A 22,553-nucleotide genomic window follows, 5' to 3' on the forward strand; every position below is an offset into this window, starting at 1 on the left:
TCTCACGAGACCTCCCGTACGATGGAAACGTCATGCTCAGATACTGAGAGGCTCACATTTTCGAGAACACACACACACAAAAGCCTTTGCTTGTCATCTCGGACCACATCCTGCAGCTACGGCCTAAAGGGTTTTCTCAGCCAAAGTGTATTATTCCACAATAATCAATCGATACAATCTCTTTTTACACTTTCATGAATATTTTAGTGATCTTTCACAGACACAATAGCAATGAAAGACCATCTGTTTTTGTGTCAGTCTACAGTCAACAATAAACCATCTTTCATTGTGCTCATCAATTGATGTAATCTCATATTGTCATTAATGACAATATGATAATCCACCTTAAATCGACTTATCTAAGCAGTTAGTTCATTCTAAGCCAATTACTCTGAGTACATAACTAAATCTATGCCACATTAATTATCCACCAGTTTGTCTGACATGTCTGTGTCAACATGGCAGCCCTGGCCTTTAATGAAGCATCAATATTCAGAACCACTGGGCCTGAATAAAACCACACATGAATGACTTTATCACTGCTATTTCCTCTAGTCAATGTCATTCCTTGTTCAATGTTACATTAATTGCCTTGTGAAAATTTGTGGATTATTCCAAAAGCTGGTGAAGTGACAAACAGTTTTCCCCCAGGTCTGAAAAGGACATGAATCGATCCATACTTCATCCGCCCTTATCGTCAAATTACTCTGCTATTTAAGGAAATCAATCATGCACCTGCCTGCTTTAACAGAGCCTTGCTGAATTGAAGTGGAAGTTTACTTGCTCAAATTCCTCCGTTTTTTTTTTTTAAAGGCGTGACATTTAATCGAGGAAAGTGTGATTCATCTTCACTCTTTAACAATTATTAAATTTCTCATTAAACTTCAGCGATATTTTAATTATTATTCACAGTCAAATATTGTAATACATCTCACTGGAGGTAATGATGTAGCAGAGGAAAAGCTACACTCACAGGCATGAGGGGAGCTGGAAATCTGTTTCTACACACCTTAAATATCCTTAAAATCTTCATTAAAACAAGACGATTAAGAAACCTAGAAGGATTTTAGTACTGAATTTTGTGGACTGCAACTAGTGAAGGCACTCACACTTCTCCCAAAGGTCTATTCGTCAAATAACCCTGACCCTGTTCACTTGGCTGCCTGTTTCAAATGCCAACCGAGCTGAAGGGCTAATTGAAAGCAATGCATTATTTTTAGAGCTCCGACTGTAAGGCCTGGTTAGACGGAGGCCTTTGTTTCACTGCCATGGTGACTGAAGTGAAAAAGTTGTGGGAAGAGAACTAATCCTTAAACGACATGAACACACACCCACACTCACATACACAATAATAGAAATGCACATACACACCTTTAGCAATGCAACCCAGTCCCCTGGCACCGAGTTTCAGAAAGTGGGACATTTTGAGGGTTGAAACACATGCCAGAGAGCAGAAGATATTCCTGACATCACTACCCCCAAATACTGTGCAACATGAGCTCCAAAATCTTCTTTGAAGCTGTGTTTGAGTTAATATGATCCTTCCTTGCTCTGACTTTAAAGCCTGCCATGCTAAACTGTGATTCTCATGGATGTTTGTGAGTTACAATGCTCCCACCACTGAGTCGACCAGCCTCATTAGAAACACAGAGACGGGGCTCTAACTGTCCCTAACTTATCCGTCATAACACTGCCAAATAATCCCTTCTAACCAGCCCTGGCTATCTGTGCTGGGCTCAGACAGGGAGTGTGGTTACTGCAGGGCGGCTGAGGTCTGACCCTGCTTCTCCAGAGACAAATCCTTCTATTCCCTAAGGCACTTCCTGTAAGCTTAAATAATGGCAAAGCAGGGCTAAATGACTTCAAGCGCTTTCATCATTATTTCTGGGGGGGGGGCACAATTGCGAGAGCATCCATTCATTTTCATAACTTTAATATTTCAGGGATATACAGATTAGGAGATTTAATCTCTCAGAGAATATTCATCACTTGATTTTTAAGTGAAATTTATCTCTATAATATTGTGTTTAGCAGAGCACAGCTTTAGGACTGCAGAAAGGCCATCTGTTAATGTTTTTGGAAAAATGAACACAGACAGGAAAAGAGATTAATCACAAGAATACTGCATTCCCAGTTTGCATTGCATGTAACGGAGTGATGAACGTGTAACATTGATGTTGCTCTTCTGTTAATTGACTATGACTTGGTTCAAATTCAAGCATCCTTGGGGCATCTTACTTAATAGTTCATGGAGCATTTTCATATCTTCCAAGTTGAAAGAAACATGGTGGGTTAGTGTGATAGACAGGACAGAGAAAAAAGACAGCTTTTCTGTTTAACAGGAGGTGACAGTGAAAGTGGGAAGCAGACAGCGTGGGCCAGACAGATGTGTGAATAGCTACCAGCCTTTGTGTATGTAAGACTGACAGAAGGGGAATGCAGTGAGGTTAAAGGACCGAAGAAGAACACGTTTTCAGATCTGGAGACGACCCATGGGTTTGCATTGTTCCTTTATTTCAGAGAGCAATAAACCCGTTAGGGAGGTGGTCTAATCCCATTGCCATGATTCTGCCCTGTCACAACTAATGGAGGCTTTTTCTCCAGAGAAGACTGATTCTTTTAATCCATCCATTGTCTGAGTTTGTTGATGGAGAATGAGAAGGGACTCATGACACAAAAGAATTTATGAAAAACTCTCGGCTATAAATGACTGTATTTTTAGAATATGTAATGATATTTCAATTACAAAACAGACACTGTATTATCACAACACATTTGGTATTATCAGTAAAGCTTGACAGCTCAAATAAAGCTTAGCTGCAGCGATGTGAGTCAAATTTGCTTCTTAGTAGAGATAAAAGCTAAACTACAAGTATAAACCACACTCATCTGGGATGATAATGTATATCTGAAAAGAGAACATGGAGTGGAGGAAGCCAAGAAACAAGCTGCAACTACAACTTTGATTCCTTCATAATCCTTCATCAGGAGTTAGACGAACATCTGGCTCTAAAGCCTTTTAAGCAAGTTTTATTTTTTATTTGTCCTACTTTATTCTAATCCTGCCACACCATGTGACTGTCTCCTCACTGAGATCGGCTGACATTCACATTCATTACTTTGAAACAGATACTACTACTGTTATTCTCTCTCTCAACACTGAAAAAATGACACTTTGTAAGAACGAAGGAATAGATTTCAGTCCACTCCCACTGTCTCATTATTCTAGTTTTTCAACACGGCAGGCAAGTCAGCCGGTTACTGGCAGCTCCAGTAAAAGAGGAGGAAAGCAGAGAACAGAATAATGACTGCTGCTGGCATTTTGGAGCAAAGCAAGTTATTTACTACGGGGCACTCTACAAGGAAGCGCGACAGCGGCTACGCAAAAATCAGAACTTGTGAACCTTGGGGTGACAAAATGCATTTGAGCATAAAAAACATTTTTTCAATTGCAAATTTTAATCAAATAGAGACTGACTGGACTGAACAACTGTACGTCGAAGTTTGTACATTTGTAGACTCAAATAGCAGACATTCAGAGGAGAGGCCATCAGTGTTAGAAGTAACATGTTACAAAAGTAATGGATTACAGTAATGGATTACTTTTTGCTGTAACACTGTAGTGTAAGGCATTATTAATCAGTTTTCAGTAATATTTTACTCGGTACATGTTCAATAGCACTTGCGTTACAACACACTTGTCGCCCATAATTTAACTGCTCAAATGAAAAAAAAAACAAAAAAAAACAGCAAGACTGTGAGACCTTAAGGAATCAGAAATGCAGGAGGAAAGTTCTATTTCCTGTTCACAGTGAAGATGGCAGAAGACAGTACACTGATGACATGGACGCATGCTCATTACCAACACTGACCCTGTTTTCAAGAAGCTAGTTAGCATGTGATCAGCAATGACAAGGTAAGCTAATGTTTCTATGGGTGTCCTTTAGTCCGTTTATTTAGTTTGGATCGAATGCGGACTTTATTTTTTTATGTTTGGGTGGGATCGCATTCCCATTGCACTTTCTGCTAGTGAACCAAAATTTGTAAACAGAAGCATGTATGTGACGAACTGCGCTGCCATTGGACAGAGAAGTCAGGGGCAGGGTGAATAAGAGACAACGGGTGTTGATGAAAACAAACATGGAGATGCAGTTATCATTTTCGAAATATGTATTCTATTTTTACAGACACAAATTTAAGAAAATAATGTTAATTGTCAAGAACAGCTCATTTGGAGCCAGTTTGTTAGTGTTTTACATGTCATTCTGCATCGGCGAAGGCATACTGCTCGATAACTTCATGTAATCAGATGTGCCCTGTGTGCCCTAAACCACAACATGATAGCAGTACAAAGACGACATATCGGGTATGAAGCACAACATTCCGAGTTAAAAACAAGTAGAACATTAAATAAATAATTATATTTTGATTGCCAATACTGGCAATCAAATTATTTAATTGTTTCACGAGTAAGCTAGTTATTTTATCAGAACTTCTGGCATAATTATGTTCCTATACAATTTCATGAAAACATATCTTGTCATCTGTGCAAATTCTAAAAAAAATATATGGTAGCCAAGTTGTTTTTCATATTATAGCTTGCCTTGGGGGGGGTGGGGTTTCTACTGCGCACACACTGTTTATGCCAAGAGTCTAGGAGTCACATAACACATTACAATTCTGAGACAGTAATATTGTAAGGTAAGGTATTACTTTTAAATAACAGTAGCAAGTAATCTGTAATATATTGCATTTGGGAAGTAATTCACGCAACACTGGAGGCCAGACATTTGTCATCACTGAATGATCTTTAAGATACTAATCCACACACAGTGTGCCAAGTGTAAATCTTTAAGTACACTGCAGAAAAATGGCTTAGTCATACACAATGCATTATGCATCATGCACAGGCAATAAATGTGTAATTAATGTGGTTTAAAATCAAGTTGGTGTCAGCAATCCTGCTCCCTATTCCACAGTCCGACAGATGTATCGGTATTAATTACTGCTCAGTGGGAGTTTAAGGCACTTCCCCCTCCCACCTGTTGTCCCTCAGACTCCTGCCTCACACACAGCCGCCACCAACACAGAACACACACACACTTGTGCAAGACCACCAGCTTAAAACTGGCCCCTCATTAACACTGCACCCCCTCCCTTTCTGCCAGAGCTAATTGGGTCACTATTTACCCCACAGTCAGCACAACCTCACGCAGAAGGGAGGGGGGAATCTAAGACCACTACCATGCTGTCTTAGCATATGCCCCAAATAGCCGGCGGCAGTGAGATTAGAACAAAACAGGCACTTATTAGTACTGTTAGTCACTCTGTGCCTGCAGGTGAATCATCCCTGCACTGATATGACTATACTGTAATCTCCAGCTGCATACAAAGCTAAATTTCACTATCAACATTTTAAAAGAGGCAACATGTCAGTATACACGTCATATCTTTTCCCAGCTCGGATATTTGCATTATCCGTTAAGGTTCCCCATATACTGTATATCTGAGGAAGCTGCCCCTATTTTTGGATATGAGCTACAGATGAGGTCAGCCAGCCATGAGCACTCGTACATGCTGCCAGTAAGGAAGCCTCAATATGGTAGGAGATAAGAGTCTGCTCAAATTGCTGTTTTGTGTTTTTTTTAACGAGGACAATTCGACCTTGCTAATCTGTTATGCTCTTTCCGCTAATCAACCCAATGACTAATCCATTTTCACATGCCAATGAGAGCCGCAGTTCAGCCCAGGGCCGAGCCACATTGGCACAATTAGAAAGCAAGGAAGACAATGGCACGTGTCCTGAACCGGAGAGGAAAAATAATAGACATGGTGCCCACTGGGAGCTTTTTACTTCAGTGCACTTTTACCAAGATATGAGAAAGCTCACACTTCCATGCTGCACTCTCCAGCTGTAGACAAAATGTACAAAGAAACTACACATACAATACATGTCTGCTCACACACGATGGTGTTCTGGCTTATACTGAGAGGTCTTGCAAAGGTCACCAACAACAACAGCGCTCGCTTTGAAAACATTCAGCATGGTCCTTACAAGTTGATGATTGGCTGTATTTTTTTCCTGTGGAGCTGGTTAAACAATACCACTCAAAACTCACTGTTTCATCCTTTAAATGTATAAACTTGCTTGTGATTAGAGCTGTCAAAATTAATGCATTAACACAGATTAATCCATCATCATGATTAATCTGATTAAAAATTTCAATCTGCAGCACAGGCAGTTTGTCCAAGTTACCGTTGTTCATGTGTCAATGGGAAGCTGATCCAGTAGTGACAGGCAGCAGAACCGACCCATAAAGATGGAAGACAATAAACAGCATGTTGGCCCTCTGGATGGGAAATTTGACAACAACAAAAAAAAAAACAAGACGGAACAGTCGACCGACATAAAGTATTATGCACAGTCTGCAGGAAGGAGTTTTCTTTTCACCAAAGCACTTCTAGTTTAAAATATCACATTAACACAAATCATACGTTAGTCAAGGATTCTGCTAGCACTTCAGCTAACACGTCGCCCAGTTTGCGATAAACACGTTAAGCGCATATATATTCCCTTCTTTCTTGAGTCTGTTTCCTCATGCAAAATGAAAGGCAATTAATATAGATTAAAAATGAATGATATTTAATCATGATTAATCAAAATTAATCCACAGCAACCCTGTGATTAATCTGATTAAAAATGTTAAGCGTTTGACAGCACTATTTCTGATCTTTCTCATATAAAGTAGGACATGGAAATGAATGTTTGGTGTTGATTTGAGCTACAATGATTTTTTTTTTTTTTTTTGAAGACTTGATGTACAAGACGATTCATTCACTGTAAAGTATGACAAATTGTTTCAACTTAAAAATATTAGTGAAAGGGCTGCCTTGAAGTTTTACATCAAGTGAAAAGACACAACCCATTCTGTTAACATACATCATGTTGTCTCAATGAAATATCCCTTGTTATGTGTATCTCTGTCTTTATTTTTCATACACAGATTAGTTAATCTGTCAAACTCATAGGGCAGTTATTTGAATTTAAAAATTTACAGTAGCTGAATTAAAAATTTCATGAACTCATATTTTTGTTTTATCACAACAAGTCAAGTAATCGGTTGTTGTAACACAGAATTATATTTTAGCATAACAAATGGGCCAAATTACATTTTATAGTGTTGATAAAATAAATGGCACTAAGAAGCTTGTTGTGACTAATTTATTGTAACTGACTGCAGGGAGACATTAATGACAATAACTAAGATGACTAATGTGAGTCCTTCATGCCATGGACAATATTTAATCCAATTAATAAGGTCAGTATAAGTGACAGTATATAACATAAAGCATAATGAGGATCCACAGCTACAACGGACAGAATTTGTCCTTAACGTCTGAATAAATCTCACCTAGCCTCTAATATCAGGAGAATATTATTTTAGAGCTTAATTAAAATGTTACCATGCCAGCCAAAACCTCACAATAATTGACCGAAATATAGCTCAACATCATTATGTATCTGTTACCTATGTAACTCTCACATTTATATTTGTAAATGATATGACATATTGGTTAAATGAATACTTATCTATCTAAAAATACCACAGAAGTGTTTATGTTCTCTCTTCAGCTGCAATTAAAGACCTAATGCTGGAAAACAAACTTTATTGTCACCACAGTTTAAATTTAGGGCCAAATCCGGGCCGTAACTTATCACAGAATTTATCTCTACCCACAACACCATCTATTTAGGGTTGGTTTCTAGAGTCTGGTTGTTTCATATCATTATTTTTAAGCACAGCCAACTCTCCAGTGGTCCTCCAAAAAGCTGCCAGACAGCTGCAAAAAGATCTGGGACACAACTGTGAAGCATCTACTGTACTGTACATTTGCACGCTTATCGTGCAGGCACACACACATTCAGACACACACTGTGATCAATAACATTGCGCCTTACTGGCAACTTCTAGTGAAGCATTCCGACTAATGGCCTCTCCCAAGTAGTTGCGGGCCACACAGGTGTAGACGCCCTCATCTGGTTTGCTCCGTCGTCCGTGAACGATGCGTAAGAAGAAGAGGGAGCCGCTGGGCAGGAGCATGCGGTGAGACCGGGGGTCATCTTTGTCGGTTTCCACACGCTCCCCATCCTTGTACCACTCTATAGTGGGAGTGGGTCGACCCTCCGCCTTGCAGTTGAGGGTGGCAGGTTCCCCCTTGGAAACAATCAAGTCAGACGGGTCTTCCACAATCCGAGGTGCACTGTCTTCAAACCGTGCTCGGGATCCTGTGAAGTGGAGATGAAGACTGATGTTATCCATCTAGCTGACCAACTACCGTTCAACATATAATTGCTTTTGATGGAACAGACAGCAGCAAATCCATGTCAGAGGAAAGAATGTACGTATAAGAGTAGATCAGGTGTATCAAACATACACAGCCATTGGTAAAAATGACTACAGAGTCCTCAAATCATAAAAGATTAACATAGATAGAAGACCTCCAAACAGTTATTACAGAGCAGAAATGGAAGAAAGCTTGTTCCCAGGCACAAACAACATCCATTAATAGCAAATTTAAATTGATTCAATATAACTGTCTTATGAGAACTTATAGAACTCAACAAATTCAACCCTAATATCCCAGACACCTGTATAAAATGTGGAACCTTGTATCACTGTATTTGAAAATGTGAACATAATATATCATCATCATAACTTACAAAGTGAGACCATACCCCCCCCCCCCCCTTTTTTTTTTAAATGATGTTTGATTATGTATCAGACATATGAAAATAGATGTTGACAAGTACTCAAGTCACTATTAGTTATATTGTCTGTCAATTATTTTTTTGTAATTTACTTTCATTGCTGGGGGGGCGTGCTTATGGTTTTGGGGGTTTATGCTCAGGGGAGGCCCACACAATGTTACCAATTCATGTCAGAAAAGATATGTAATATGTTAAAAATTTAAAAGAGATATGTATTTTAAAAAAAAACAAAACAAAACATACACAGCCCTCCAAGGGGTTAAATGTGGCCCACAGGAGGATTTACGACAATACAAACAACATATTTACAGTTAAGCATGACACTGAGCCTTGACCAGTTGAATTGATCATGAAGTTAAATGCTATATATTTCAGTTCCAGACGCCTGTTACTAAATGTTTTGTGCCTTAGACGCACTAAAATCTATTAGTTGTAATGCACATGTGAAAATGAAAACCTGAGGCATAACACTATCAAAATTGCACACATTTTTCAAAAGAAATGTTTGTCAGTGGATGTTCAGGTTATTCACTTTTTTTTAGTAATTTGTGAATGTAAACATTTCCATCATAATTTTATTTATTTATTGCACTAAAACAAAGAGAAAAATTTGCAGTCATTATTTACTGGTTATTATGCTATTATTTTAACCCATTTTTAACTCAGAACTACTTTTTTGGCAGTTCCCAAATGAATTTTTCTTCATATTTAGCCTTTCTTCTGTGATTTATCACCATTTATTGTAATATTACCCTCATTACTTTGAATTTTTTCAGTGAAAATCATGTATATTCCTTTATATACTTTACTGATCACATAGATGTTCATAAAAGTTCAGATTAAACTGAAGGCTATTGTTACAGAAACAGAGAAAGCTAAAGAAAAAGGGACTTCTTCAGCAAATATATCAGTAACTGAACATAAACCAAGTGTCTCCATCCACTGTCACTGATCCAACTCCATGGATTTTACTGGTGAATCAATATTATAGAAGATGATGGTGTTTCCACATTCACTACAGAACCTCTGAACGTCCAAATGGGTCATATCTGATGACCACGAAAAGATGACAAACTGCATTTTACACCAATTATGTATATGTTTTGATAGGATTAGTGGATCATTAGGTATTAAACAGTTTACATCAGTAGATGGTTGTGGTCACTGGTGAATGTTTGGGTTTTTATGGGTTAAGCTTGAGATGAAATTGGGCCGTATGTGGCCCCTGAATTAAAATAAGTCGGACGCCCCTGGAGTAGATACTGACTGTATATGATGCAGTAAATAATCTCTTTTTCACGGTTCTGTCTGAATCCAAGGTGAAACATCACAAATTACAGAAACAGCGAAGCTCTTGGACCACGTCATTTTCTGTATATTGATTAAATTTTACAAACACCATCCCTCTTGCTACGTATGGTGTGTACTGCAATATTTTCCATTGGGTGTGGACTGGATGATATGGTAAATGCTAATCGTCGTGTCAATCAAACTCCCAGGGACGATTGTTGATTTCAAGCTGAGTATAAGCCGGGCAGACACATACGTTGAAAGGGAGAAAGACCTAAGTTGAGCGAATGAAAAAAGATGAGAGATATAGATAACTCTCCTGTTCTCTCTCTGGGGATCCATTACTATCTCTCCTTGGCTGTGAGGGAAAGGCACACTGCTTCAAGACCTACAGTAAGCTTTTAGAGCAAGACCAAATGTCTCCAACAATGTGTTACATTTAGAAAAATGAATAATTCAAATGCTGCTGCTTTTAGTTTGATTCTACGGAACAGATGGTATCTCCCTGTCACACACACACACACAAAAAAAAAAGACAGAAAGAAAATGAAATGGTCACTGTGCCACTGATTATTGTGCCGGTCTGTCTGAGGCATTATTTTCAGCACATAATCTAGACTACATGAAAATCCTCCATTATGATTGAAAAGAGGAGAAGAGGAGCAGTCAGGACTCACCTAATGACACACATGTTGTTGCACATGCCGCTGTTACATTATACTTAAATCTGTGTTATCGGGATAAATCCTCACTCTCAGCTGTAAGCAGATTTATGTCTTTTCATGAACTGATTTGATCCACATGAGCAAAGAGTTGCTATCATGCTATAAACCTGAGGTAAACATCTAAACAGCGATCAGTGAGCACTCAGCGAACACCCTAAGGTCACAGACCAGAACGGCTCGGAACACTAAAGCAGAATGAGGATGAATACTAATCGAGCTATTAAAATGTACCGTAGCACCTTCAATGAGTCCCAAATTCACCACATTTTTTTGTTCATAAAAGGAGAAGAAGAGCAAAATGTTGCATGTTATAGCCCTGTAGTCCAATCCTTAAACATATAATAGTACACTTTCTGTTAGGTTATATTTAATCCCATCTTTAGGTGGTGCAACACCACAAGGAGACAAACTAGATGGTCTATGGTCTGTTCACAAGAAAACTGTTTTTTCTATTTTCATTTAAAAAAAAAAAAAGTCCCTACAGTGCAGTCTTGTCCTGGTGGTGAACCCTCTTTTTAAAGCACTACAACTCCAATTCCCAACTCATGTAATACAGTTATATCACCCTGAACTCTACTCCTCTTCTATCCTAACTGGATTTTATGACTAAAACAAATACTGGCAGACAGCTGAACTCTCAACTTTAATATGTTACAAAAACAGTTTAATAAAAAATAACCTTACAAAGACACAACCTCCTACTCCCAGTAAATGAAATAATAATCATAATGTTTGTATTTAATCATTTTATAATTACATGTATTAAATATTAGTATGGACTTAATGTTCAAGACTGCTTTTGATTGATGTAATTTTGCGAGAAGACATTTTCACTCTCAGGAATATGAGAACCGCTTAATAATTTCAGTCACACAATAAACCCATGCCATTAACCATGGCCTATTTTAATCCAGCCTTACTTTTAGCTGCTGCTGTTGTTGAAGCTTTCAGTTTATAATACTCCTTTTCCAGTGCTTGAGTTCCAGCTGTCCTTGTCCTTGTTGTGTCAGCACATATTGTGACATCTTGGTCACATCCATTTGGATAAAAATGGCATGTATGTCAGCATGGCAAATTCCTGTGTACTGGTTTTATCTTGGGAGTGTGTCTTTGAATAATATGGATGATTAAAAAAAAATTAAAATACCTCCACCTACTCAGATGCAGTCAAGACTATTTCATTCATAAATGGTGATTATTAATGAGGGTTAATAGGCACTTACTCCAACTATTGCTGTAATATAACAGAATCAGTGCCAAATGGGGCTGATGTATTACAGCGAAAAGGCTTTTGTCAAAAGGAGAAAGCAAAACAGCTTCAGGTGGCCAAAGTGACAAGCAACAACCCACTCCTGTGACAAGTGTGCAATCAGTGCAAAGTCTCCACCACTTTGAGCAAGACAGCAACACATTTTCTTTGTGAAAAAAAAATATTTTCACGGTAATGCTTGTTTCATGACAGGAAGATTGTGGTGCAGTGGCTGAAAGCACCTTTCATCAGGAGAAACTCTGTCAGGTTGGTTTATGACATCGAAACATAAACATCACAGGCAATAATGGGGACTTCAGCAAAGTTTTTAGTCAGATCATAAACACGGCCCATTAGAGCCAGTAGTTGGTCTTCAATGATATCTGAGTGCATGTGGGAATTTAGAGAGTGACTTGATTTGTGGAAAAATATTAATCTGGATCACTCTGGTGTGAAATGACTTTTGCATTTACAAGGGATGAACAAGTAGACAAGGACACAGACTACTCATGTACAGAAGTTTTAGAGAAAAAAATGTCGTAAACAGGAGGAGATCTACAGTATGTTGTTTCACAGCAAAAAATGAGATGTATAGCTACATTTTACTGTGTATTGAGTTTCACAAGGGTATTATTTGGAGGTTTAAGAATCAGAGTGTGGTTAATTTGGACTGTTTTAAGTGCTTTCCTGCCAGCATATGAAACACAAAAGGAGTGATTTTTTTAACATGCTGTTTTATAAAACCCATCAAGAGCCTATCAACTTAACAATCCCAGCGCTGCAGTGTTATAGAACTAAACAGGAGGTACAAAGTTTAATTTAACATGTATTGATTCAAGAGCTTTGTAACAAATGTTAAAATATAAAGCAAGCCACTGGTAAACCCATCATAGTTACAAAACATGTGTCATTTTTGTGCTGTAGCTGAATCAGGGAGGATAAATCAATGAAAGCCTTTTGAACACATCTAAACTTCGACCAACCTCCCAAACCCTCAGCGCCAGGGCAAAAGAGAACAAAGACAACCACGATAATCCATATGAGTGAAAGGCAGTCAACCTTGAGCTGTCGTCCAATATGATGATGACTTTTGGAAGAAAAGTGTGGATGCTTCACACAAGTTTATCACTCTCTAGTACACTCCCAAGGCCGGTCTGTGTACAAATGAACGTGTCCATACAGAGGCTGAGGGGCTTTTCAAGCATAAATACAGTGAACCTAATATAACAGCCTTTATATTTCTTATCTGCTAAATTAGACTTACATTCTAGTCTATTTATCAGTAGCATTAATAAAGTGAGATTTAGGATATTATGAGCTCATTGTGTGTGCTTGTATGGATTGGGTTATAAACACGGATTGGATTATATCTAACCTGCAAGTACATCCCCCATATATTCACAGAGCAAATGAAAAATCCACTTACAAGCACCATTGAATGAAAGTCAATTACATCGCATACTGCTCTGATAGACAAGTTATCACATTGGTTCTAATTGCAAGGTCTGACACACGCCCACATGTTTGCTTAGGGCGTCTCCTGTATTTCTGCCTCATGTAACACACAGAGTTAGTGGAGTAAGAGCTGAAGGGGCGATCATGTCTTGAAAAGCCCGTTGATTCAGGCTATATTTGGAGTTTCTTGGCTCCTAGTTGTTGCATTACATAACAGGAGGCTGCTTTCATTAATTAGTATTTACAAATATTAACCCTGCATCCTCCCCGGGGGCAGAAGTCTACTGCCATCACGCTAATGTGTGAAAACAACAGAGTAGCAGAGGAAATGGCCTGTTAAGCTTCAGATCTTTGGCCTTTTTTGCAACTGACAGGCTCGAGGTGAGACATTTACACAAACCTGGACTTGTCTCTAGTCACAGCTTGATAACTACTGATAAGTGCAACTGTCTACCTGTTAGACAGCGGGCTCTCTGAGACTAAGTTTACATGCAGGAAAAAGGTTAGAAACAGCACCGAAGCAGAAGGCTGGCAGCTTGTTTGTAGGGCTAGTTGCTGTCTCCTGTTTTCAATTTAACTTCATTTACATGTTTAAAAAGGCCAAAATATACGAGGAGTTTTTGTGACATTGCCAAGAAATCTCTGTGGGAGGGTGATAACGTGCCACAGATGACTACATTTCAAGCACAGAAGTCAGGTTTTCATTTTCTTCTGGCATTACTGTGGGTCTTTTGAGCCTTTGTTTGGCATCCGTCCTCGTCGGTCATCTAATCTCGTATGTGATGTCATCACCAACTGTACCAGAAGTGGGACATCCGCATCCAGAATACATGACTCAAGCGGCTGCCAGCTCATGTGGCGTATTAGACGACTAGTCGGCTCCTACAGTGGTTTCATCATCCATGGTCATTTCATCAAGAGGCACAGTGTGAGGCTTTAGTCAGCCTACAGCCATATTCATCACTAAGTAATGAGAGGAAGGACAGCATGGACACAAATCACCAGCTAAGGGTTGTTTAGCATCGATTGGTTCCACACTGATCACGCCGACAGCTGAGTCTGAACACGGCTTACAGATAACTGAAATTTCAATGAGGCATATTAGGGGCTACGTTATGGCATATTGATTAGGATTTGGTTTGCTATTTGTGTGTGTCTGCAAGACGCTGCGTTTGAAATGAATTGAATGCAATCAGGAGTTGACACTGTTGTTGTTTTCCCCTCTCATAATCACACAGAGGTTTGAGAAAACACAAACCAAACCCCCACCACGTATCTCTGAACCAGCTGAGGAGAAGGTATTGACTGGTACATCGACACAAACAAAACATATCTTACTTTAAACACAACAGGCTGTTGTATTTCTGTTTCATTTATAAAAAAAAAAAAAAAAAACAGCAAAATAACATCTCCAAATATGTTGCCGAGAGGTCACGAAGCCAGTTAAAAGTTGTGAAAATTCACATAACCCTATGGGAATTGGCAGTAATAGAGGTGGGAATGAGTGGAAAGACCCACTTCAATTTAATGAATGTAGGCAGATGGCGTGGGTGTTGAAACATGCCTTTAACATTGAAAGGTGGCGCTCATTTATAAAAATGAAGCACAGCATGCGGAGAAAGGAATTGTAATGTCACAGAGCTCAGGATTCAAAATTAAATCAAGTGCATCATTCATGAAATTGTAAAATATAAGTAGAATGATGAGTTTTACCAGGTCTGTATATCAGAAAGATATTAGTTTAATGCTGAAATCTTAATATTATTGGGAAGAAATTTTTCAAAAGTGATATTACTGCATAGCCCTGCTCAGTACAGATGTTCCAAAATTAATTCTGCATTCATCAATATTTTTAAAATGAAAATGAAATATTTATATGTGACAGAACTAGCTCCCATTGACACCTGAAACAAATATTGTCTAAATCTTTATTAAATCAGGAGAAAAAGGAAACAATTTATACACCGTCCTCCTATAGCTTTCACAAAAAATGTATAAAGTTGTTTGACAGGTTCATGGCACAAAGGAAAAGTGAAGCAGAAATATCATGGCTACCATTTTTCTTCTAAGACAAACCACAGATTCTGAGCAGTAGAGATGTAGAACATAGTCTTAACTGTGATTGGCCGTGACAGCTGTCAATCAAATGGAAGATGATTGGCCAAAATCTTGTCATGATCTAATTTTTCTACATTCTGAAAATACAGTCAAGAAAGAGCACCGAAGTCTAGTTTCCTCTCACTCCACTTGAATTACAATATGATGAAAGGTTCCTGTGGAATTTTGGAAAGTTTTACCCAAAAAGTGCTGATTTTTTAAACAAAAAGTCCTCTTTTCTACCTTCTATCTGGACTCCACCTCACCTCAGATGGACTTAAAGATAGCGGAGCCATGTACTGTTGTCAAGTCCATGTTTTTCAACCTCTTTTTGGTAAAATCAGACATTGGGTTCTAAATGCCAAGAGATGAAAAAGACCATCTAGACTACAGACCTGTACATGTGGAGGCAGATATTGGGATTTTTGCTGCCATCAAGTTGACATCTTTTCACTGAAATACAGTAATTTCAGCAGGACAAAGCCAGGCCTCATTCTACATGAGTTCCAACAGCGTGTGTCCTTGAATGTCCTGTCTGAAATCCACATCTATCTCTTATTGGAAATGTACAGTGGGAATCAGATAGTGGACCAGAGGCAGCTGGGCAGCTCAAGTTGTGTAAACAGCACGAATGGACAAAGAATCCACTTACAAAAGTATAACAGTTAATGTCCATGGTTCCCAATTTCCCATTAAAGCCTTCTAAAAAGAAATGTGGATGTAACACAATAGTAAAAAACAATATCCCAAGTTTTACTGAGTGTATTGAAGTCACCAATTTCTGAATTTCTTCATATTTTTTTAAGAAAATACTATTAATTTGGCAAATGAAAACACTGAAAATCATTTATTTCTACTGGTTGTCAGATAAATAAACATTCAAACAAAGGAACAAACCATATATATAAAATGTTACTTGTTCTTTGCTGATTTTGTCATGGGTAATTTCACAGGTAATACCAACACTACGCAGCTAAAAAACAACTTAATCCCTTTTTCAAATTGAGGTTGATTTTTGTTGTCCTTCACACTGTGAATAGAATCATGTACCAATCACAGTGTGTGAGACTGACATCACATCACAACAACAATGGCAGACCTGTTTATGGTTTGGCTCTTGCCTCCCTGTATTACAATGATAAATTAAAAATGATAAAGAGCTGAGTAGCATCACAAAACAACCAGGCTATCAACAGAGTAATGGGCCCGGTTCACTTTTGTGTTTGATACTGATAAAGCTGACAGGAAAACAACGGTGTCATAGTGGATTTGGCCAAGGCTCATCTTCTTTTGTCAAGTGAAGAAGAGGAGGACAACTTCATAGTCATGCTGAAGAGTTAGCTGGCATGAATCTATTTGGACCTTTTACCGAACAAATTGTGCAACTGTCACAAATTTGCATCCCTGCATGTATGAATACTTGCGAAATATTCACAGGCGAGCATTGGAAGTTTTGGCTTGTTGTTTATTCATCACATCCCTGCTGTGTACAGACCTTTAAAGTGTTATTTAGTCATTGTTTTACTTTTAAAGTCTGAAACTTTCACTGCACTTGTGTATATTACTGCACCAAAGCAACCAGATTTTTGTATTTAAAAAAAAAAAAAAAAAAAAAAAAAAGCTTATGCTCATCACCTGGTGAACAAACATGTTGATATATCTCTTGGGAATAAATATTTAACAATCATCAAGTGGACAGACCCAGTGCCACTTTTGTGGCAGTTCCCAAAAGAATCTTTCTCTATATTTAACCTTTCTTAAGTGATTTATCATCATTGATTGTAATATTATCCTGCTTGTTTTGCATTTTTTCAACATAATAATGTATTTTCCTATATTTAATGCACTGATCATCTAGATACCCATAAAAGCTTAGATCAAAGTTGAGGGTTATTATATCAGAAACAGAGAAAACTGAAGAAAAAGTGACTTTTTCAGTAAATATATCAATAACTGAACGTAAAACAATACACTGTCATTGATCCAACTCCATGGGTTTTACTGGTGAATCAATGTTGTAGAAGATGATGGTGTTTCCACGTTCACTACGGAGCCTCTGAACGTCCAAATGGGTCATATCTGACAACCATGAAGAGATGACAAACTGCATTTTACACCATTTATTTACATGTATTGATTGGATTAGTGGATCAATAGGTGTTAAACCTTTTAGATCAGTAGACGATTTTGGTCACCAGTGGCTGTTTGGGTCTTTACATGTTAATCATGAGGATGTCCAAGTCTGCAGCTCAATACATCAACTGGAAAGAACAATTCAGTCTTATATTCATATATATTTACATGTTGTTTCCACTGTATTAGTGGCTGTAAAAGTGACTATTTCTAAATTGTTTGCTTTGATACATGTCACATCTACTCTAAAGGGCAAGTAAACATCTCATCCATTACTTCAGACCTATATGATATGATAGGAAAAAAATGTGCACATTAAAGGAAAAGTGAAATATACCATCTCATTGATGCAGTGTTAAAGGTTACATTAAAGCTGGTAAAATCTACAGTGTAAAAAAAATTCTGTAATTTCTACAGTGAAAAATTACTGTAGCTTCTTTATCTAACAATTTACAAGGTGTAACTGTATATTGCAATGCATAATGGGTAAAAAAAAAAATATTTACAGTAACTTCAAGCATTTGTTCATAGTATTACATCGTAAAAGTACAGGATGGTTGTGTTTTCATTTGGTCCTGACTGTAAACCATACAAATTACAATTACACACAGTTAATATTAGAAAGCGCAAAAGAGGACATGAAGGCAGACACGGGGGAGCAAATCCAACATCCATCCACTCAATAAAGTATAAGACATTATTAGCCCACAAAATTAAAATGAGATTCAAGTAGTAACTTCATGCAATATAATCGTGTAGACATCTATTTTAAGTCAACGTGTAATGTAGACATGTCAAAACCAGCATTTTAGTAAGAATAACGTTTCTTTCTTTGTGCGAGTGACTGTATTTCAAATTATTTTATTTATCTTAGTTGTGTTTCATGCGGAATATGGGGGTGTGGGACTCAGAATGCACCATTTTTACGAATGTTAGGTAGCGAAAAACTGGTTAAGTTAAGCCACAGGTGTTAAACATGCGGCCCAGGGGCCAAATCTGGCCCTCCAAAGGGTCCAGTCCGGCCCTTGGGATGACTTTGTGAAATGCAAAAATTACACTAAAATATTAACAATCCTTTTAGTTCAGGTTCCACATTCAGACCAATTCAATCTCCAATGGGCAAGACCAGTAAAATATCATAATAACATATAAATACTCACAACTCCAAATTTTTCTCTCTGTAAATGTAAATATTTTCATGTATTTACACTAAAATAAAGTATAATTTAGCAAAAAATGTGAATAACCTGAACAAATATGAACGACCTGAAATTTCTTATGAGAAATAAGTGTAATTTTAACAATATTCTGCCTGTTACTCAATGTTTTGTGTATTTGTAGATCCACTGTGATCTGTAAGTTATAATGTACATATGGAAATGATAAACTGAGGCGTAATATTGTTAAAATTACACTTATTTTTTCAATTTGTTCATGTTATTCACATCCTTTGAAAGGATAGTTTGTAGATGTAAACCTTTTCATAATGTAAAATTACTTTTTTCGCTCTAAAACATAGAGAAAAGTTTGGAGTTGACATTATTTACATATTATTATGTTATTATTTTACTGGTCCGGCCCACTTCAGATCAAATTTAGCTGAATGTGGTCCCTCAACTAACATGAGTTTGACACCCCTGAGTTAATTAGCCTGATCAGCCCGCCCGCAGGCTGAAAAAATTATATTAATATTCATCTGCTATAAAAATATAATAAATCAGGACAATGGATGTTTTTTTCAGCTTTTGCTCAAAGTTTAGACCCTAATGTTAATAAAAGTACATCAAAAGTGAATTTTAGTGCAAACTTTAATGTTCAAACATGATTTTTAATCTTTGTGGGGTGAAATATATGCTATTAAAAATCTCCGACACGAACAATTAATTTATGCATATCATCGTCAATCCAGCCGGAAAAAGCAGGCAAGGATAAAAAATTCTAATTTCTCTTTTAGTTTGTTACAGTTTACTCAGGCATAGTAATAGATACAATATTTTAGACAATGGGAATAGATTCTGTGAGGTCTCTAAATGTCCATAGACACCAAGAACATCCATAAGAACCTTATTATTGTGGAGTAATTCTTCATTTACTTTGGGTATGTCTTTTTAGTCGTTTTTCCCCTGAAAATATGGTCAGGGTTAAACAAGTTAAGCTAATGCTAGCTGTGTGCATTAGCGCCATTAGCACGGCTACAGTTAAACATGAGCAGTTAAAACAAAAAAAATACAAAATACAAAAAAAATAAATAAAAAATACAATTAATGGTTGTTTCTAATATAAAACAACAATACATTGCTGTAATTTATGAACCACAAAAACCTGTGAACAATATTGTAATTTTTTACAGTAATTAAAAAAAAAACTTTTTTGCCTTGTATTCATTGTCAATTCTACAGGACATTTCTTACAGTGTGTTTGCTTTAGTGCAATCCCAAAAGTGCTTTTAAAGGTGTTTTTTATTGATGTGTGCATCCTCAGACCCTTTTTTGAGCTTCATTTCAGGTGAAGTCTGTGTGTCAGACACTGTCCCTTTAGAGTTTCACCACTGAACTAAAAGTGAGAGTTAAATGGTGTCACTTTTGCTCCAGTACGGACTGCTCTGACCTCTGCTGCTGACTAATAGCCTCTCTCTCCCTCAGTGCTGGGAGAAGCCGTGCATCTCCTTGGCATTCATAGTGGTATTTACAAATGAATGCATGTGTGACATTTCTCCTTCTAATTCATTTTGTTTGGGCGGATGCGTTCAGCTCCTACAGCTGTCAGGGAGGCGCGTTTGAAATCCGTCTAAACACTACATTTACATCCATCTGGAGGGACTGAAAACACGATAAGACAAGTGGAATATACTATGAGGCAGTCACGCCATATGGGGGGGGGGGGGGGGGGGGGGGGGGGTTGATGCGTGTGAATCAGCGCGCGCGAGTGGAAGAAAGAGATGAGGGCGAAGACGCACCTTGACCTGTGTTTTACGCACGTTTCTGCGAATTATTTACCTGATGCAATGACGACGAATGAGGCAGTCACAAGTAGAAAATTTCCAAAGTACATCTCCACACTCTCGTCTGGAGTCTGCAGCCTCTGACAGTCCACTTAGAGTGGGATCATCCACCAGGCTTTACCGATCCTCCAGTCCTGGAAGGTGCGCGGATGGAACCAAAACCAGGTACTCTGATGCAGTTGATAGACAGAGCATCAGCTGGATTAGTTCAAGCGCAAAAAATGACCCTGGAAAACTTTGTCACTCCCAGAAACCCATGTCAGCATCAGCAGTATCCTCAGCAGCAGCAGCAGCAGCAGCAGCAGCAGCAGCACCGCCCCGGAGAAACCTAAGAACTAAACTCAGCATCACTTGGTCCCCTCATGGTCCCTCTCTCTCTCTCTCTCTCTCTCACATAGACACACTTATTTTTCTGAAACGCCTTTACTGCTGCTGAAAACAAAAAAAGAAGGAGGTTTAACTATATTTAGCCCGGTCATAAATAAAAGAATTCCTTCCCCTCCGCTCTCTCTGCTCTGGTTCGGGCAGTTGCAGGTTGCGGCGTCAGTTTGAGCGAATATGAAGCGCTGCACATGCCGAGCTGCGCACCCCCAGCTATCCGCAACAAATCCTCGCCAACCTCCAGGAGTCAGTGTTTTTAAAGAGACAGGGACATCTGCGCTCTCCCCGGGTGCGTGCGTGGACGGCTCTGAAGGAAACCTACACCACCGTGACCAATTTACACAAGACACAAACTTATGGAGAGGCATGCATCTGCTTTATTTTGTTATTCTGGGGTGAAGTCAGTGACTGATCTAGGCAGTTTTACATCAGGTACCAAGAGGTTTTCACAAGATAGAACAAATGTAAATGGATTCAACATGAGATCCACAAAAGTATTTAATCATATACTCAACCCAAGAGTTACTGATGCAAACCAAGACCTGAGCTCCAACAAAAGTGTGCAACTCTTAAAAAGTATTTATAGCAAAATGAAAATATTCCAATACAACTGCAATTTATGCTTCAAATTAAATTGCAGCAATTGCCTTTAAGATGTAGTGGAGCAGAAGAATAAAAGCTTTTTTATTTATCACTTTTGGCCAATTTATTACATGTGTTGAGAAGCTTGTGGACATTGCAATGCTTTGTTTTTACTGTATAGTCTAAAGAACACAACAGTTAAGGGGGCAGTTGGATCTACCATTACACTGTCACATGCAATCACTGGTTACTTTAAAGGATTATTTAAACAGTTATTACTGAGCCAATTTAACATTTTAAAAAGAATTAAAACTTTCCTTAATCAAATAGTGAATTAAATTGCTGTCAAAAATTGTTGGATTTACTAACTTACTGGTTATTTCTATCTTTACTAAGTCTCTAGTTTTAAACCTGCGTATGAGTTTTGTCACCAGTTTTTCATCAAATCTGTAAAAACCCAGTCGTAGCCTAAGTATCATGAATCTGTAAGTCTTTCCATGATTATACACCGGAATCTCTTCTCTCATGGTTAACAATTTCGAAGTTGACTCCATCAGAAACAGTTCTTTTGTTTACATACTAAGCCGGTAGGTCACTCAGACATGTTCAGAAATTTGTCACAAAGTGCATTGTAGAAATGGGAATTCCACGCAGCCGCAGTATGGCAGCAGCAACAAATACAGAAACGACTTCATTGCTTCTTGCGGCTGCGGGTGAGTGGAATTCTGAAAAGGCCCAAGTGATGGTTTGGTTTCTGTTTCTGTTTCTGTTTGGTATGTAAACAATGGACTGTTTATGATGGAGTACACTTTGAAGTTGTTCACCATGAGGGAAGTGATTCAGGTGCATAATCACAGAAAGACTGCTGGA

The 22,553-nt window shown here is 38.1% G+C and overlaps 1 protein-coding gene across 3 annotated transcripts in view; it reads right to left on the reverse strand.

Moving 5' to 3' along the window:
- LOC115431413 (roundabout homolog 2) overlaps positions 1 to 21,325 on the reverse strand; it is a 60,874-nt gene extending 39,549 nt beyond the window's left edge. For 2 of the 3 annotated variants that reach the window (XM_030151739.1, XM_030151738.1), the window contains exons 1-2: positions 20,716 to 21,324; positions 7,961 to 8,287 (exon numbers count right to left, since the gene is read on the reverse strand). In XM_030151739.1, coding sequence (XP_030007599.1) covers positions 7,961 to 8,287; positions 20,716 to 20,770 — 382 coding nt within the window. In that variant the 5' untranslated portion in view covers positions 20,771 to 21,324. Of the gene's footprint in view, positions 1 to 7,960; positions 8,288 to 20,715 lie in introns of all 3 variants that reach the window. The other variant, XM_030151741.1, reaches the window with a different exon arrangement.
- Positions 21,326 to 22,553: the final 1,228 nt, after the last annotated feature.

The sequence above is a fragment of the Sphaeramia orbicularis genome, chromosome 13, assembly GCF_902148855.1.
Source record: "Sphaeramia orbicularis chromosome 13, fSphaOr1.1, whole genome shotgun sequence".
In the NCBI taxonomy this organism is placed as follows: domain Eukaryota; kingdom Metazoa; phylum Chordata; class Actinopteri; order Kurtiformes; family Apogonidae; genus Sphaeramia; species Sphaeramia orbicularis.